This window comes from Lagenorhynchus albirostris, chromosome 9 (assembly GCF_949774975.1).
Source record: "Lagenorhynchus albirostris chromosome 9, mLagAlb1.1, whole genome shotgun sequence".
Lineage (NCBI taxonomy): Eukaryota > Metazoa > Chordata > Mammalia > Artiodactyla > Delphinidae > Lagenorhynchus > Lagenorhynchus albirostris.
This window is the reverse complement of record NC_083103.1, coordinates 35,523,952-35,543,446: the sequence shown is the minus strand read 5'-3', so window position 1 is coordinate 35,543,446 and position 19,495 is coordinate 35,523,952. Positions and strand designations below refer to the sequence as shown.

Below are 19,495 nucleotides of genomic sequence, written 5' to 3'. Positions count from 1 at the left end.
TTGGCACGTGGACATTCAGTTCATTTTTGCTGACCCAACATTAGTAACTGTGCTTTGGTATTCAGTCAAAAGCAGGTTCTCTTTAATGACCTAACACTAGTCCATTTCGTTTACAGCCCCCTTGTAAGGGAGGCTCAAAGTCATTACCCCAAATCTAGGCCGTATCAGAGCTTCTGGGGGCTTGAGGGTGGGATTGGTGATGAGACCAAGCTGTCCTCTGCTTTTATGATGGGCACAGGGAAGGGGGCGTGGTCTTCTCAGGCATCTACTCCAGAGAAGGAGCTTGCTGGGGAGTCAGCCTTTTAGAGTCATCTCCCAGCCAACTGCTGCCTGGGGAGCACTGACTCACGGTCAGAATCCAACTCAGAGCCCTACCAAGATGCTCACCCGCTAGCGGCAAGACTGGGTTGGACCACAGCGGAGGAGCACAGAGGTGCGTATTGCATATAGAGTCCCAGGTCTAGGTGGTAACTCTCAGGTAACCAGGCCACTAGGAAGTTCTGCCCTGGCTCCCTCACCCTCTCATAGTTCAGAAACCCTGCTGATGAAGATGAACGCTCTCAAACTGGACTGACCGTCCCACCATCTGTCTGTCACCTGGATGCCAGTCCTTCCAAAGGCACAGGAAAGGGTTCCAGTGTTGCGTCCTCCGAGAATGCATCCACACGTAGTGGGTTTCTCAGAAGAGTAACCACTCCCCGTGTGCTGCGGGTCGTGATGGGTCCATTGGCCGGAGCCCCTGGTTCTGTCTTCAGTGACTCTCTAGGACCAAGGAGGCTGTCACTGTAGGTCTCTGGGGGCCCCACCCAAGATGCTGGCGTGCAGAACTCCTTTGATCCCCTCTCATGGGAAGAGTAATAATGGTCTATGCTTACTGAGTTCTCGCCATGGCCAGGCATGGTTCTGAGCCCTTTACTTGTATCAACACGCTTAATGCTCACAGAAATTCCCTGAGTGTAGGTGCTATTATTATCTCCATTGTACAGATAAGGAAACTGACGTCTGTCCAGAGTCTTACCTACGGTCCCGCAGCTAGTAAGAGGCAGAGCCAGTTTTCTGGTCCATGGGGGAGAGAAGCCTGCGGTCCACCCACTGGGACTTGCTGCCTACCAGAGGGAGAGGAAAGAGGCAGGACTCAGCCTCCATCAGACACGAGGGCCTAGCCCGGGGAAAACTCCTCTGTGGCTCGGACAGTCCATCTTTCTGAACTCTACAAAATGTTCTAAAAACGTATTTTAAAAATCCACTCTCTAGCCATCTTGGATAAACAGAGTTTGCTGAAGATGATGCCTTTACCCTGCACACTTTAGGGAGGCCGCTGAAATGGAAACAGGCCGAATATTTTGAAATCATTCCCCTCCCTGAGAAAGCAGTAAAGCCCAAACGGCCAGAATCCTGTTAAAGCAATGAGCCGAGGTCCTCCGGCAGTGGCCATTTGAAGACTTTCTTGTCCACTTTATGGGCCTAAACTGAACTGGCTTCCTCGGTGTTCAGGGCACTGAGCTGGCTTCTTCGGTGCGTTGCATTTGAGACCTATTTTGAACTGTAGCTTAATACAGATTTTCCTTTCATGGTTCACTCAGGGAGACTTCAGAGGCTGTCTCTACTGTCTGTTCAATAAATGCATCGAGCAGGGGTATCTTAGGCATTCCAGGCTTTATGTTTTAAATACCCAAGGCCCTAGGCAACATTGGGAGCTAACAACCTGATGAATTCCAGTTTAAAAAAGTGTCATTATGCTTGAGTTATAAAAACTCCAGGAGCTACGATTTCTGGCTTCCAGACGTGCGCTGGCCGTGGATTACCCCGACGTTCCCTGGTCTCTGCCCCTTATCATCTAGGTTTCTACCTACAGGGGAATTCACAACTGCCAGGTCTTTAGCCATCTTCCCAGGGAGGCTGTGAGGAAGACAGGAATGGCTGGTGGGGCTTTCTGTTAGCAGAGAAAACTGCAGGTCAGACATCCTCCACCAAGACCACACGCAATATTCTTGGGAAAACCGGAATCAGAGCTGCTAATTTCCAAGTTCATTGTCTACCCCTAAGAAAAGCTAATATTCTGTGAGTGCTGATGACGTGCAAGGCACTGGTCTCAGTGCTTTACCTGCGTTTCCTCATTTGTCCCTCATAACCGCCCTGTGAGGAACTATTGTTATCCCCATTTTACAGATGGGCAAGATTGAGGCTTACAGAAATTAAATAACTTCTCTAGGGTTGCACAGCTGGCAAGTCATGGAGTCTGAATTTGGACCCAGGTCTGTCTAACTATTAGAGACCAAACTCTCTTAACCCTTCTATCATGCTTCCCTCTTCCCCACTTAATTACCTGTGGACTGATGTATCCCCCTCTTTACCAAGCTTTTATAGGGCAAGTTCCTAAAAGTGTTGGACTGATTCATGTTTTATGTACATGGCTTCTCCTGGAGGAGTGACCAAGGGTAACAAAATGGGGAAACGATGTCATTCTGGGCATGCTTAACCCTTACAGCAGGTTCCTCAACCTCAGCACTCTTGACATTTGGGTAGGATAATTCTTTGTTGTGGGGACTGTCCCATGCATTGAAGGATGTTTAGCAGCATCCCTGGCCTTTACACACTACACACCAGTAATCATCCCCCATAACATCCCAGTTACGAGAATCAAAAATGTCTCCAGACATTGCCGTGTGTGCCTAGGAGGGCAAAATTACCCACTGTTCTAGAGGGTAATTATTACATTCTCCCCCAACTTATGAATACAAAGATGGAGGTTTTCATGTTATTTGCATGGGATACAGCCTGGCCTTAGAGTCGAGTTGGCCCCGAGTCCCTGCTTTGGCACTCTTTTTGAGCATCTCCTCTGAGCTCCCTGAGGTGTGGACCTAATTCCCCTGGTCTTTCCCTCCCGGGAGCTTGAGGTCTAATTGGGGAAATGGATAGAGAGGAGTAAAAACATAGCAAATAGCAGGAGCAGCAAGTGATAACTAACAACTCGGGGCTTCCATGGAGAGAGGACCCTGTGGGCTTCCAGGAAGAGGGGGCCTTGAGCTGGACCTGTTTGCAGTCATGTGTCTTGTTCCTTCCAGGGCCAGGCATTGCATTTGTGGTTTACCCGGAGGCCTTGACCAGGCTGCCCCTCTCTCCGTTCTGGGCCATCATCTTTTTCCTAATGCTCCTTACTCTTGGACTTGACACTATGGTGAGCCCCTCCCCGCTTCGATCCCTGCTTCTTCTGAAGACTCCTGTCCTGGGTCCTGCATCCAGCCTGCAATGGGGTTGAGCTTAGTGGTCCTTAAACGTTTCCCTGAGTGATGTAGGGGTGGTGAGGTACCTGTCCAGGGCTCAGGATAACCTTGCATTTGTGGGTGACTCAGGGGTTGGGCGGAGGAGCCGTACTCTCTCCCTCTCTGTTCTCCATGCAAGTCTGAGCCTGTGTACTTCCTGCTTTTGGTGTCATTTTGCCAAAGCAAGTCCTTTGGGGCTGAATAAGGGAAAATAATATGAGGTCAATTTTAGGGGAATTGCTCTGGGGCTGAGACTACTACAGATCATGGTGACAGGCACTCAGGGTTTAGTAGTTGGGTGCAAAGAGGGTTTTCCCTCAAGCAGAAGATCAAATGCGATTTAAACAGGAGGAGAGGAATTTACATCTCATGAATACAAAGTGAAGCTTAAAGTGTCCTGATGGATGGGTATGAGTGCAGCCTCTGGGGGCTGGAAACACTGCTCTAAGGCCTACATCCTGCTTGGATTCCCCTCGCTGGCCTTGTGGGTTGGACCCCAGCAAAGTCTTTCAGGTCCATCGAGGGAATGCAACCCTAAAACCCAAACCTCATACAAATACCACTTGGCCTGGTGGGAAACACAAAGGGCTTTTTGGAGCCTTTGGAGTTGGGCGGTGTGTCTCAGGTGTCGCTTTGCTGGCATCATTCCAGTTTGCCACCATCGAGACCATAGTGACCTCCATCTCGGACGAGTTTCCCAAGTACCTGCGCACACACAAGCCGGTCTTTACTCTGGGCTGCTGCGTTTGCTTCTTCATCATGGGCTTCCCCATGATCACTCAGGTAAGCTGCCTGCTGGGCACAGGCTTGGGATGGGGGCAGGTTGCAGGGGTGCCTGATGGCTCTCCAGCCTTTTACTCTTAGCTCCCGGACCTTATAACAACAGCCATATAGTTGCCATTTCCACGTAGATGGAATCAGTTCATTAGGGATTCTGACCACAGAGGGAAATATGTCACCTTGGCTACTAATGATACTTCTAGCATCTTCGTAATTGAGATGTAGCCTTCTTGAGCCAACGAGACAGGTGTGTCCTACTTTAAGAAAATGGAATACATGAAAATACTGACTAGAGAAATTGATTACCTGTAATATACAAGATTTATAGCCATTTGAGTTCCTTCTAGCCCTGAGTGTCTGGGAAGTTGAGTATTAGCTTACCTGATATATATATATATATATATATATATATATATATATATATATATATATTGCTGTCCCTGTGACCTTGAGCCAGTCACTACTTTGGGCCTTGGTTTCTGCATCTGTAAAATGATAGATTGAAAGGAGATGGTCTCTAAGCCTCATCTATTGTAGAGAGACTTAAAGAGTGAGCTGAAAATGCAGGGAGTTGCTTGAGGAATGCCCAGAGACACCTAAAGGTCATATGAAGGTCAGTCACATGCAGGTATATGGATAGAAATGGTCATCTATTTCTTAAAGCAAAAATGAAGCAATCTGGCTACTTTCACATATACATCTTCAGATGCTGACCTTTGCCCTTGAAGAGTAAGATGTTAGATCACTTTTCTGGGCTTGTTCTATTGACTAGCTCGGAGTCTTTCCAGGGACTGCTTTGCTAACATGGCAAGGCCCCCAGCTTACATACCTGGCCAGCGTTAGGTTACTGATGTCAAGGGGAGGGGAGATCTTTTGACTCCTGTTTGCACCTGACCCTGCTCAGGATGGAAGGATTGACTGCCAGAAGTGGGAGAGAGCCTAGATCCAGGCCCATTGATGTCAGTTGTTTCTCTCCCCTACCAGGGTGGAATTTACATGTTTCAGCTCGTGGACACGTACGCTGCCTCCTACGCCCTCGTCATCATTGCCATTTTTGAGCTCGTGGGGATCTCCTACGTGTACGGTAAGGGAACCACTGTGCCTCATGCTGAGGCAGAACTTAGTGTCTGTTGCCAAGCGTCCAGCAAGCAGGTTTCCCATATTAAGTAAGACAGTGAAAGGGCTTCATTACAGCTATTTAGGAAACATAAGAGAGCCGCACCTTTATTTCCAACTTGCCTCAGGACCGCTGGGGTCTAGATTTAATAGAGAAACAAAAGACAGCTGGTGGTGAAACTCAGTAGTCTTTGTACCAGAAACTACTAGGACCAGGACATGCCTCTGGGTGTGGTCTGGCAAGCGAACCGTCGTTAATGCCTGCCTGAGGACAATGGCCAGATTGGGTGGCGGGAGAAGGCTTCTTTTGTATTTTGAGGTCTTGGTAGTTGCAGTCTTCCTGTAGCTTGAGGTGAGGAGAAGCTTCATGGCTGATGCCCGGATACTTTAGTGAGAAAAGAGAACACAGGCCTCGCAGATCCTTAGGAGATTTTGTTAGCATCATGGGAGCCTGTGATACAAGATCTCAACCCCAGATTTTCCTAGGAAGAAACTGCCTGTTCCCTTACAGATTAGCCCTTCTTAATATCACCATAGCAACCTGCATTCCATAATCAGCAGGGCCATTATCTAGAAGAACAGGAATGGTAAGTCAGCGGATGCTATCTTTGCCCTTCAGTGGAGGTGTCTGTGCGTGCGGGGGAGGGGTCTCACCGGGTGATCTCCTGGGCTCCTTGTGTGCACCGCCAGTTGGCACAAGCAAGTCCTATTGGGTTCAAGGCACTGCTGACTTCCCTGTGCCTCGAAGTCTCAGAATCATCCCTAATATGGATAAGGCCTCCTTAGCAAATACCAGGAAGGTGAAAAATGCCAACTCAGATGATCCATCTGTACTTGAAAACCAAAAAGAGATGGTAAAAAGAAAGGCAGGGTACCACTTGGAAGCAGGATGTCCTTGGTATGAGCATCTTGCTTTTAATGTAACTGTTAGCCTCCTGTCCATCAGGGTTCAGCAGCTTCTTGCTTGCCTGAAAAACGCATTAAAATGGAGGGTGATGGGGAATGAAAATATAAAAAGGAAACCTCTCATGTAAACGTTAGGTGCCCTAGGAAGAGGAAGATACTGTAGTCATCGTTAGGTGTTGGCAGAAGGGAACTTTGTCTCAGCTGGCGATTACATCCCCACTGCAGGGAGAGTTTAGTTTCTGGCCAGAGAAGTGGGCAGGCATGCCAGCTGTCGTCATGGGATCAGAGGCCAAACTGCCAACACTTTGGGCTGATGAGACAGCCTGGAGCCTGCAGTGACACTGTGATTGAGGACCTGCATTTAGGGTGAGGCTACAAAGAGCTTCCTACCTGAGCAGAGAGTGGCAGAAGCCCAGCCAATTTACCACAATCCTAACTTTCTGCCCAGATACCAAAGGCTTTGCCATGGAGAGGCCTCTGGGTCCTTCCTTTGGAAACTTAAGCCCTCATGGGTCCATATATAAGCTAAAGTCACCAGATAGTCTGTTGGCAAAGTCAGGAAAGCTCTTCGTTGCAGCACTGGCCCAAGGGCAGGTGGCCATATCATTGACCTCCTGTGCGGTCTGTATCCTCAAAAGACACATTTGCACAATTCTTTCCGATAAAACAGGGCTGTTCAGTGTGGTTTACAAGTATCATTAAAACAGAAACCTTGGGCTTCCCTGGTGGCGCAGTGGTTGAGAGTACGCCTGCCGATCAGGGTACATGGGTTCGTGCCCCGGTCCGGGAAGATCCCACATGCCGCGGAGCGGCTGGGCCCGTGAGCCATGGCCGCTGAGCCTGCGCGTCCGGAGCCTGTGCTCCGCAATGGGAGAGGCCACAGCAGTGAGAGGCCCGCATACCGCAAAATAAATAAATAAATAAAAATAAGAAAAAAAAAAAAAAAAACAGAAACCTTTTAACGTCTCTATTTTTAGAACTTAAGTAGCTCCCCCCAGCCTCCATATAAAACTGGTGGTAGATTTTTTGGTTCTGAAGGAAAAAATAAGTCCTGAGTGCTTCAGTCCCTGGGCTCTGCTAATCTTCCTGGGGGACCACCCGGGAAATCGCCTGGCCTCTAGAGGGCTGGTGCTGGGCCAGCTTCCGGGTCCAGGTGGACTCTGCTGAGCTTAAGGTGAACTTGACTCCTGCTGTGTCGGATGTGGGTGTGAACCTCTGATTTGGACCTGGATGGAATTCTAAGAAGGGGCTCTTAGAAGAAATATTTGAAATAAGCTAACATAATTGTTAGAGGTGAAAGCAAAAGCCTGCACAAATATATAACGTACGCTCCAGAGGACACTGGATTCTTTACTGAGGTGATGAGGCCCCAAACAAATGCAAGGTTAGTTTAAGGAAGTTGGACATGAACCTGTGAAGAGTGAAAATGAACCCGACTGATTTGATTCCCCCCATCCTGGCTGCTGAATTTGAAAAATAAGTAGGTGGATTGCAGAAATTTGTGTTTTCTTCTTAGTTCTAATGATCTCTAGATTCTAGAGGTTGCCATTCAAACATTTAAAATACAGTAGGTACAATTTTCAAGTTTTATCTTTAGATCATAATATCTGATTCAGATTCTCAAGGCACTCTTCAAAGGCCAATATTTGGGTTTGAGGTAGTTAGAAAAGTGGAACTCCCTGAGTTTGGTGTAGGAACAATCCCTTTAACAGACTGTTACCTAACAGAGTCGCTTTGAAGAAGTGATTTGCATTTTCCTGGGAGCCAATACAGGGACTTTCTGGCTGAGGGGACCGTAGGACTGACCTGCCACCACAAAGCCCTGCTGCCTGCTTCTCTGCTCGGCCCCACACTGTGCATTTCCCCCAAATCACTATATGCTCAATTGTCTTGATCTGTTTTCTTCCATGTTGATCAGTTACTTGTTTCACGTCCTACCCGACTCTGTCTTTCTCCACATCCTTGTGAGGGATGTTAGAGTCACACAGGCAATGACTTTTACAGGATGGAATATGTCATTCTCCAGTTCTGGCTGTCCATCCTGCAGGCTGAACACCTCAAAGTGTTTTTGTTTTTGTTTTTAGTATAAAAGAAAACAAAATAACCAAACAAAACACATGATCTCTCTGGAACCCCACAAATTCAAGCTTAATTTTGTTCCTCTCTGGTCCCCCTCCCTGAGCTCCATCTTCACATATGTTCTTGGATGAAATGTCACTGTTCACCTCTCATTCAGGGTGTAAGTTCCCCCAGCTCCATTTGCTGGGGTTCAGAAAACATTAGGAACAAGAGGTTTCAGTCCATTCATAACTCACATAGGTAAATGCCTGTGTTTAAATGTTATCTTTTTAAATTAATTAATTAATTTTTGGCTGCGTTGGTTCTTCATTGCTGCACGCAGGCTTTCTCTACTTGCGGCGAGTGGGGGGCTACTCTTCGTTGTGGTGCGCGGGCTTCTCATTGCGGTGGCTTCTTTTGCTGGGGAGCACGGGCTCTAGGCGCACGGGCTTCAGTAGTTGTGGCATGCAGGGTCAGTAGTCATGGCTCACGGGCTGCAGAGCGCAGGCTCAGTAGTTGTGGTACATGGGCTTAGTTGCTCTGTGGCATGTGGGATCTTCCCAGACCAGGGCTTGAACCTGTGTCCCCTGCATTGGCAGGCAGATTCTTAACCACTGTGCCACCAGGGAAGTCCTCAACAGGTATTTATTAAGTGTTCACTGTATGCCCTGCATGCTTCTAGGAAAATGGGGAGGGCAGAGGTAGTTTTCTATATTCACGGATATTTCCAACTTACTGCCAGGAAGAGTGAATCTACTTCGTATATTGAGAAGAAGGCCAGTACTAAGCTGTGCATCCCAGCTGTGCGCTTTTGCTGCCCAGAGATAAAGGAGGGCCAGGGTAGCCAGAAAAACTTTGAGAAGGTGGAGTTTTGGAGATAAAAGAATATAAAAGTAGATAAAGACGTAATTTAGTGTTGAGTTTATTGCTAACCAAGGCAGGGGAAAATCTGAGCCCACACATAGGGTTTTGGCTCCAAGAGATGCAGCCAAAACATTACATTAACTGCAAGAGAATAATATTTGAGATACACACAGGACTGGAGACCTCATTTGTGGGACCTAGTGCAAAATGAAAATGTGGAGCCCCGTGTTAAAAAATTGTCAAGAGTTTCAAGATGGCGACAGGAGAGATTAAGATTAATCCAGGGGTGGTGCCCTTGTGAGCACCAGGCCCTGTATGAGTGCTTGGCCCACAGGCTAGGAGGCTGGCCCTGGCCACACAGTGGGGAGAGCAGCCCCTGGAAGATCATACTCAGACCAAGGGCAAGGGTATGGTTCATAAAGACAAAAGCCACAAAGTTGCATGGGTGAAAGTGATCAGTTGGTTGAAGGAGGTCCTTGACTTGCAGTTCAGGATTGGCTGGTTATACGGAGGTTGTGGTGGGCACATTTCTGGACACCAAATCTGTTGGTTTGAATCTAGAACAGTTGCTATGAGTTCACCACTTTTTTTTTTTTTTCTGCTATTTTTCTGCTAATTCAGTGAGAAACAGTTGCTCTGATCCCTTTTGGAGCTCTCTTACCCCTCCAGGTTCAAGGTCATGCTGCAGGCAAGTCTCCATGCACATGCTCCAGGCCCCAAGATCAAGTCCTCTATCAAGAGTTAGCCTTCTAAATGGGAAGGAAATCCAAAAACGAGGGGTGTATGTATATGTTTAGCTGATTCACTTTGCTGTACAGCAGAAGCTGACACAACAATGTAAAGCAGCTGTACTCCAATAAAAAAAAAATAAAAAGAGTTAGCTTTGAAGAGGGATCTGGACCAGCAGGCAGGATAGAGCAGGCAGAGGAAGCCGTATGAACGAAGGCGGGAGGGGAAGGTAGACACTGAAGCTGTAAGGGACTCAGGTGGGGGCGTGAGTCAGGGCGTGGGCGGGCTGTGCTGGGTGGGGACTGGAGCAGCCAGAGGATGGAGGGACAGGAGAGCCTGGCTCAGGAAGGAGCAAGGGGCAGGAGGCTTGCCTGGCGGCTCCCAGCTGGGGGGCCACATTTGTGGAACAAGCAGAGCAGTCAAGGGACCTGGAACCTGTTGAAGGCAGAGGCCTGTCGTCCAGAGCCCTCGCGGAGGCCCACGGGGAGAGCTGACTTCCAGGGCTGGAGCTGACTCTGGAAACCAAGCCGTCTCCCCTTCAGTCCCAGCACTGCTCTTCAGCATCAAACCGCCTCTTGCTGCAACTGGGCCCCCATCATCCACCCCTTCCTACAGCTCTGGGTCCAGCTCTTGGTCCCCGCTGGGGGAGCTTGAGCACTTCTACTGCCAACCCCTCCTCCCGTAGGAGGCTATCTGTATGTCTTCCTCTGCCTAACCTTGAACCCTGTCAAATCGATTTCCCCAGGTGAGCTGTGCACCGTCATCTCCTGGGGATGATTTAATAGCCTGGTAACAAGATTGATACCGATAATAGACATTTTTAGAATTTTTTTTTTTTTTTTTTTCGGTACGTGGGCCTCTCACTGTTGTGGCCTCTCCCATTGTGGAGCACAGGCTCCGGATGCGCAGGCTCAGCAGCCATGGCTCACGGGCCCAGCGGCTCCGCGGCATGTGGGATCCTCCCAGACCGGGGCACGAACCTGCGTCCCCTGCATCGGCAGGCGGACTCTCAACCACTGCGCCACCAGGGAAGCCCCATTTTTAGAATCTTTTAAGAACTGAGGCCTGCTTTCAGGATCTCATGTGTGCTTCTGAGGGCCTCATCTTTGACCTTTGTCTCTGTTTTTGTTCTCACCCCTCACTTATGCCCAGAGGGTCTACTGTCCAGAGGCCACTCGCTTGAAGGTGTTTGATGACATGAAAGGAGACAAACCAACCAACCCAAAGATGGTCAGGTCAGCTGCTCAAAGTGTGCAGTTCTTGCCTGTGGTGGCCCATGATTTGGGGCCACCAGTCAGAACCGCTGACTATGAAAGGGCTTGAACTTGGGGCCCTTTCAAGTGCCTTCAGCATAGCGATCCCGCAGTTCTGAGAAAGCCGTGCTTCTGATGAGCTCAGGAAACAATACAGGAAACCGTTCCCTCCTCAAACATCCTCTGTCGCTTTTCCTTTCAGAGAGTGGATGCCGGTTACGTGGGGTCCTGAGAATAACTCTCTTGTCTGCTTTTTACTTTACGTAGTTATGTTGATCAGCGACCAAGAATATCGCAATCCTCTGAGTTCCAACAAAGTGGGTGATGGCCACGTGGCATTCACTTTGGTTCTTGCCTGCCTGTAGCATCTTACATAGAGCAGAGTTAAACTGACTCATGGGAGAGTGTCCTTGTGATGGTGAGGGGTAAAAAGCCACATACAGCGAGTCTCCCTCAAAATCCCAAGGCTTTCCTAACACACTGTGCTTATCGATCACAGTCTCAATTGACTTTGTCAGAGTTGGTTGCTGAGCCCGTGAGCCTACCTCCAAAAGCAGCCGCACGGGTGACCATGCCAGGCTGTGGCAGTGTGGAGACTCCCGGGGCAGGCCGGGATGGAGATTTTTAGATGTCATGGTGGGATGACATCTCACTTTGAACTTCACTGCAGAGGGTGTTTACTGTCTATTTAAATGTCCCATTTGCCTTAACTTCCCGGCAGCGAGTCATTTGTCTGATGGTTTCCTGCATAAATAGGGGTCACGTTGACACCAGGATGGGGCCGTCCCAGCCAACGGCACTCGAGTGAGGGGCTCTCGCGCCGTCCCCTGCCGTGGCATCTCATGCTTGATCTCCGTTGGTCTCTTTGCAGGCTTGCAGAGGTTCTGTGAAGATATCGAGATGATGATTGGATTCCAGCCCAACGTTTTCTGGAAAGTCTGCTGGGCGTTTGTTACTCCAACCATTTTAACTGTAAGGACCGTGTGCTCTATTGCATGGGTAGCACCTTGCGAGCATATGTGATGCTTTATGTTGAACGAGACCTGTGCCTGCATACAGAGGAGCCTGCGGAGCTGGTAGGATGAGTGTTACTCGTGTCTTTCAGCTGAGGAAATGCAGATTTGAAGAGGTGAAGCACCTTGCCTAAAGGTGCCTGACTGATCGCGTGCAGAGCTAGGACGCATGCACAGTTCGGAGCATCCCTAGGGAACATTTCCCATCATATCTGTCTGCCTCACGTGATCACATTTCCCATGTGCTAACTGGGGTGCACGCTCTGTGCACAGTGCTTTATATTAGGGGTTCCCAACCCCTGGGCCAAGGACCGGCAGCGGTCTGTGGCCTGTTAGGAACCAGGCCGCACAGCAGGAGGTGAGCGGTGGGTGAGTGTGCGAAGCGTCATCTGCCGCTCCCCGTGGCTCCCCATCGCCCGTGTGACTACCTGAACCATCACCCCCATCTGTGGAAAAATTGCTCTCCATGAAATGGCTCCTGGTGCCAAAAATGTTGGGGGCTGCTGATTTATAGGTATTACCTCATCTCTCCCTCACAGCCGCTCTGAGGGGTTGGTATTATAATCATCTCCATTTTACGGATGGGGAAACTGACACCCAGAGGTTCTGTGACTTGCCTAGGATTGTACAACTATAATTAGCAACAGCCTGGGTTCAAACCCAGGCAGTCTGGCTCCAGAACACTTAATCCTAAACGCTGCTCAACACAGCTACTCTACAACGAATATGCATAGCAGAAGTTAGACTTTTATTGTTCATTTTTATTGCTTTTGGGGACTATCTTATCATCCTCAAGTGTGATGATGACATTTTGAGATCATCTGACATTCATCTTCTTAAAGATCAGAGCCCTTCATGTACCAGTAAATCTGCATAGGGACTTAAAGGCATATCCTGTCATCGCCTTTATTGTGCCCCAGCTCCTGGCTTTGCCTGCATCTACTCTCCAAGCACAGTAATTGACAGAGACCTTGCCTTTCCCTCTCTTCCTCCCTGGCTTGTAGGTGTCATCTGGGCAAAGGCTGCAGGAAGCTGGCTGTAGCTCCTTCTGGGCCCAGCAGGTGGCACTAGAAACCAGATTAAGACCCTTTTACTACACTGTACCAGCTTCTTTAAAGGAAAACAAGACAGTAAAATTGTAGAGAAAACATATATTTTCCTAAAAAAAAAACCCAAACTGTCACAGAGTAAGTTTTAATCAAAACATCTCAATTTCTTTCTGAAAAGGCAGAAGTTTAGACAGAAAAACCATTCAGCGTTTACCTCCCTCTGCATTGACAGGAAGACATCATACAGAAGCCCACATCTGTACTCACATTTCAGAGGCTGTAATTTGTCTGAAAAGTCCCACCAGATTTGGGGCATGAGAGTTGAAAAGGACTAAGGTAGACTTTTCAGTTTCATGAATCCGGGACTGAAGTGTGTGTGAAGGATGGAGAATTACCCATCTCCTGGGAGGAAGACGGGAGACCCCCCCTCCCCGCTGTTCCCCATCTCTGCTGAGCTTTGCCACGTCCCTCAGTTACTACTATACACAATTTATTCTTGGGTGGAATCAAAGTTAGAATCTGTTCCAGATTCTACCGACCTTTCCCTCCTGTCTTGGAAGAGATTAAGCTTTAGAGAATCTTATTATATTCTGCAGATGCAGACCATGTAATAATAATCAGCAGGATGACTTGTGGTGGCTGCTTTAGTAACTATGTCTCTCAAGCTCCCAACCACTCTGATTGGTGGGTGATTCTTCCCCCATTTTACAGTTGCCTGTGCTGAGGCTTGGAGAGGCTAAGGAGCTTGCCCAAGGCCACAAAGCTTGCAGGGAGCAGAATAAGAATGGAACCCAAGGCTACCTAGGCTTCAAGATAATACATTTCTAAATACATTTCTAATACATTTCTAAAAGCCTAGTTGCTTTCATCTCCAAGTGGAGTTTGGCCAATTCTGGATTAAAATAATCCTAATCTTCTTTAGGAGCAGAATGTCAGGGGAAAGGGATTCTAGGGACTTGCTGTGTTTTTCTGAGAAAGTTCCTCAACGGTGCTGTGCTTTACTCGATTTCCATTATAAAACTCACCTCAGAAACCTGTGGAGAGGTCCCTGGCTCGTGGCTAAATTATCCTTTCTCATGGCCAGGTTCATCTGAGGGCAGGGATTTTGTCAAACCTGACTTGGCAGAGGGAAATTGATAGCAAGACCAAGTTGGCACAGATAAATTTGATGTGATATTTGTGTAATAGGAAATGGGTATCAAAGGACCAAGGCTAACCCTTCTTTTTTTTGCCATTTACCCTTCTGTAACATGGCTATCTTGTAGTAGGCTAGAATGAGCTGAGATTATGGGTTTAAATGACTTCAAAAACCCTGAAATAAAATTGATCATTTTTATATGTGCCTTCATGGATTTATAGAGGTATAAATATTCTGCGTGCCATTATTGTATACATAGGCGATCACATGACTGAATTAGGCACACACATAAGCAGATGTATTGCTATTTATATAGAAAATGAAATGGAGCAACTTACCATGATTACATTAGGCCCTGCTTCCAACAGACTGGTTAATAAAGCTTGTAACTCTAGGGGCCGATATTTAAAAGGGGGCCTAGAGGAGATATCTCTTATAGGAGCAGTTTTCTCAACCACTGTCTTCAGTCTCATGTTGCTTCGAATCCATATACTGAACTGCTGTTGCATTGAAATAATCACTTGCCCCGGCAGCCTGGGCTTTACAGCAATCAGGCAGATGCCTTACATTTGTCTAATGCTTCACACTTTCCCCAAACACTTCCATATATTATCTCGCCCGACATAATTCCCTCTAATCATTTTCAGGTAGTTCTTTTACTGCTTAAGATAGAATGAGAGAGCTGGGGAGGAGGGAAGGACTTAGGCAGGTACCTTGTTCTAGGCGGAGGCTGGCATAGGCGAGATGAATACAGGGAAGAACTCAGTTTTCTGAGGGCGGTGCCCCCTCCCCCAACAGAGGCTTGGCTAGAGCGTTAGGACCCCTCTTCTGTCCTTTTCGGTGCCTCTTCTTCCAGCATATCTGTCGCCTTGTTCCTCCTCAGCTGCGCTAACTAAGACTTCAGAGAGTTCGCATCACTGTTGCCAGCCAAAGTGTGCGGTGATTGGGGGAAAACGGGGGGGGGGGGCTCCTGAGTAAATACCAGACTGTTGTTCCCGGAAAATCCCTGTGTTGTGTACCTGGTGTGAAGTGGATCTGTTATATAGCAGAGAAGTCTGAGACATACAGGTCCCTCAGCCAATTAGTGGTAGAGCTGGGATTAGCCTGCCCGTCCCCGGCCTCTCGGCTCACGGGTTGCTGACGAGGCCCGTTCACCTCGCATCAGTTGAGGGGTGGGCTGGGCCTCCACTCTCTTTGTCCCACAGCTGATTATAGGACCAAACTTCCTGCTCAGCCACTGCTTGGGGACCTCTCAGCCGGCCTTAGAGGCAGCTCCTGCAGATGGGCTCTTCCCCATTCAAGGTGAAAGCAAAGTAGATTTTATTCATTTTTCACATTAATCTAATGGATTTTTTCCTTATAACAAAAGCTTGATTATCCATTATAGACAGTAGAGACACCCCTCTCCTTAAAAACACCCACCATCCCCTCTCCTGCCTCCACCCCTCTGTCACCTCGGTGTATAGCCTTTAAAATCGTCCTCTCAGCCAGTCTGTGTGTATAGACACCCATATGCATTGCTCAGTTTTTATGGGATGGCGAACGCAGCATCAGCGGCTCAGTGTGTGTCACGTTCATCTCTGTGAAATCCAGTTTCTTCATTTAGAAAATGAAGTAATAATACTTCCCTTTCAGGGTCGTTATTGGGGTAAAATGAGGTAATAGACAAAGAAGCAGCCAACTCACAGCAGGCGTCCAGTACATGACTGTTGAAGGAATACTTCACATCCCCACCCTAACGCGTGTGTTTCTCTTTTCTTCCCAGTTTATCCTTTGCTTCAGCTTTTACCAGTGGGAGCCCATGACCTATGGCTCTTACCGCTACCCTAACTGGTCCATGGTGCTCGGATGGCTAATGCTCGCCTGTTCCGTTATCTGGATCCCGATTATGTTTGTGATAAAAATGCATCTGGCTCCTGGCAGATTTATCGAGGTAATTGTATCAGCTCCCTCTCCTGCCGTCCCCTCCCAGGGCAGAAGCTCCGAGAGCTCTGTGCTTTAAAAAAACAAAAGATTTGGTGAACTTATTCTAAGGGGAGACATGGTGATTAAGTGGTTACAGTTGCTACCGTTTCTATTAAACCCATTTTTATTACGTATTAGTCCTTTAATGGAGGGACTCAGCCAGTCCAGTGGCTGAGCAGTGGCTCTGGGGAATAAACGATCAGAGTGTCGCCTCTCTCCTGGTGCTTCCCCCTCCTCTCCCCTCATCCAGAGCTTAAATCCCAGTGTTTGGTTTTTAACCACACATCAGATTCCCCCTTTCCTGATGTTCCTCTCTGTCCGAGGTGCCTCCCCCCAAACACCTATTACGATTACGTTTAAAATCACTCCCCCTTCCTGCTATGCCTGTGTTAGGCATGGCTGAGGGGTCCAAGCTGATTAAAATGTCACCATCCCTGAAGGATGTAATGAAAGGTCCAGGGCATGCCTGGTATAAGGCATGTTGGTTGTCTTTGTCTGTTAGTCCCTTGCTGGACCCATTTCCCATTTCTAATGCAAAAAACTCCCCACCCTCACTCCAGAGAGGATGGTAAGGGGATTGCCACTTGCTGAGCCACCAGTGAAGTGTGGTCAGGCTTTTGTTATTCATGAGAAATCACGTGCTCAGACGTGTTAGGAAGAGATCGGCACTGCCTTGCCTTGGCGGTCCAGAGGGCTGCCATTTTGGTCTGGCCCAGGGACTATGGAAATGCAAATGGTCGGGCTCCAACTCTGCTCCGCTGAACTGGACTCTCAGGGAAGTAGGACTCTGGCGTCCATTGTTTAACGAGCCCCCAGGTGATTCTGATGCAAATTCAAGCTTGAGAGGCATTGCATTAGACTCAGGCAAAGAAACACCTGCTGATGAGGGTAGTGAAGAACAGCTGGGTGGGCTTTGCTATTGGTCAGCCAGATTGAGGAGGAGAGGGCCCTGGAGCATCTCTCGCAGGCTCGGGAGGGGAGAAGCAGATGGGAATAGAGCATGTGAGTAAATGCCTTACACACATGTCCACGCGATGAGGAGGTGGCCTTTGTGTGGGTTTTTTTGTGGTTTTTTTTTGCGGTACGCGGGCCTCTCACGGCTGTGGCCTCTCCCGTTGTGGAGCACAGGCTCCGGACGCGCAGGCTCAGCGGCCATGGCTCACGGGCCCAGCCGCTCCGCGGCATGTGGGATCCTCCTGGACTGGGGCACGAACCCGTGTCCCCTGCATCGGCAGGCGGACTCTCAACCCCTGCGCCACCAGGGAAGCCCTGGCCTTTGTTTTTATTGGACTAAAGATGGAGGCAGAGTTGACAAAGGGAGATGCAGGAGACTTCTTACTGAAGCAGTGTTCCAGTTTCCATCCTCAGGAAATTGTTATCTCCTTGAGGTAAATTGACTCAGCCCTCTCACCGCCAGGGTTGGCTTGCCCGAGCCTCAGATGGACCTCCTACCCACTGACCCAGAAATCTCTGTCCCTCTGAACAGAAGCTGCTTTAGCCTCTGCTACTTTTGTCTTAGGCTGAAATCCTCTAAACTGATGAGCCGGCAATATACATTTATTATGGTTGGTTCGGGACACGAAGGTTGCAAACTGATGATTAAGGGGAGATTAAACTAACAGCTATAAGAAGCATCTTCGCTTTAATAGGCAATAAACACATACCTGTTCCCTCTTATGTAGTCAGAAGTATGTTTTCTTTCCTTTTTCTAGAAAATACTCCAGTCAAATTATGTTTTCCATGAAAGGTTCAGCTGACGGATTAGAGACATTCCCATTATTTTTAGCTTGCCTGCAAGAACCCACACTTCTGAACCAAGTCAGAAGCGTGTATTTTTGTCAACAGATAATTAAAATCTTTGCTCACTCCTGGCAATGTATCTTTGTGGTTGAGGGTTTTTTTTTCTGGCCATTTATATACTTTGGGGAAATATGCTAAACAAAACCCAATTATTTTGATATAACAACTCACTGTTGAGGCTACAGAACAAAAGTGAGTACATGTCCTTTGCAGACTGCATTTGGCAGTGGAGAGAGCAGCCTGTGGATCCTCTCCATTTGGAGGGGAAAAATGTATAATTAAAATCTGGGCCCTTTATTCTCTATTAATCTTGTGCAAGGCAAACCCTGGGCAGCTGTACTATTGCTTGCAGGGTGATATAAATAATTTCCAGTGAACTGAACTAAGTCTCCTCTTAACTGCATTCCTGGCCTTGTTAATTAATGGGGCTGATCTTCCTAACTGCTTCTCTTGGTGGGGGACCTCTTGGTTCCAGGAGGCGTTCTGGCGAATGTGGTCACACGCAGTTTGGGGATGGGTGGGTGGTGCCTGGGGGAAGAGGGTGCTTTGCTTCTGTGACCCTGTGTGTCTTTGGCTTCTTTGCAGAGGCTGAAGTTGGTGTGCTCGCCGCAGCCGGACTGGGGCCCCTTCTTAGCTCAGCACCGTGGGGAGCGTTACAAGAACATGATCGACCCCTTGGGAACCTCTTCCCTGGGACTCAAACTGCCAGTGAAGGATTTGGAACTGGGTACCCAGTGCTAGTCCGATGGCATGGGTGGCCCAGACTTGATTCCGTTTCTGCTCTCTGCCTTCCCCTAGTGTTTTCCCCAGCTCTCTTCCCATTTTTCTTCTTCTCTCTCCCCACATCTCGGTTCATACCCGTGCACGAGAGTGGTGACTTAGAAAAGTAGGACATAGTGTCGCATGCTGTAGCCAGGAGCTAGATGGACCACTTGAAGAGCGGTTTGCCTGTGTCCATGCTGTCAGTTTCTGGTGGGGTTTACCCCGCAGGCTCGAATCAACTAGGGGAGCGCTTTCCAGCGAAGTCTCAAGTAGATGTGCGTGCGCTGGTCAGTAGAGAAGCGTCCTCTGTGGTCGTCACTGGTGGTGCCGGTCAGGCTTATGCAGCAGGATGGCAGGATAACCAGACCGTTAGTTTGGACTCATCTGAGCAACGTAGTGATTTCATTCCGACACCCAAAGTTCAGGACTGGGTACCTTTGGAGGGTCAGCAGTGGTCAGAAAATGGTTTTGAGTAAGACAAGCCGGTGGATTTGGACACCCCCGAGGTGGTGAAGTTCCCATTTCCATTCATGATTGGGGCTCTGTTTCCTTCATCTGGACCAACTGTCTCAAGTGTACCAAGGACTCAGATGCTTTCTCTCTGCAAACTGCAAATCTCAGTGAAGAGTTGGTTCTCTCCCCTCAGTTGTCTTTTGTTGGGATAACCATATTTGTGAATTCTTTGGATCCTTTCTTCCACCTCTGCATTGTATTTGTGTCCAAAGTTGTACATTCATAGCAGAGTGCCCTTTTTGTTTCTCCATGACGTCTAGCACTGTGGTTCAGTGTCACCATTCCA

General features: G+C 48.4%; 1 protein-coding gene across 1 annotated transcript in view; it reads left to right on the top strand.

Annotated features, from left to right (window-relative positions):
• SLC6A5 (solute carrier family 6 member 5) overlaps positions 1 to 18,675 on the top strand; it is a 52,936-nt gene extending 34,261 nt beyond the window's left edge. Inside the window, exons 11-16 of the mRNA XM_060160835.1 lie at positions 3,066 to 3,178; positions 3,915 to 4,046; positions 5,028 to 5,127; positions 11,841 to 11,941; positions 15,935 to 16,102; positions 18,520 to 18,675. Coding sequence (XP_060016818.1) covers positions 3,066 to 3,178; positions 3,915 to 4,046; positions 5,028 to 5,127; positions 11,841 to 11,941; positions 15,935 to 16,102; positions 18,520 to 18,675 — 770 coding nt within the window. The remainder of the gene's footprint in view (positions 1 to 3,065; positions 3,179 to 3,914; positions 4,047 to 5,027; positions 5,128 to 11,840; positions 11,942 to 15,934; positions 16,103 to 18,519) is intronic.
• The last annotated feature ends 820 nt before the right edge of the window (positions 18,676 to 19,495 follow it).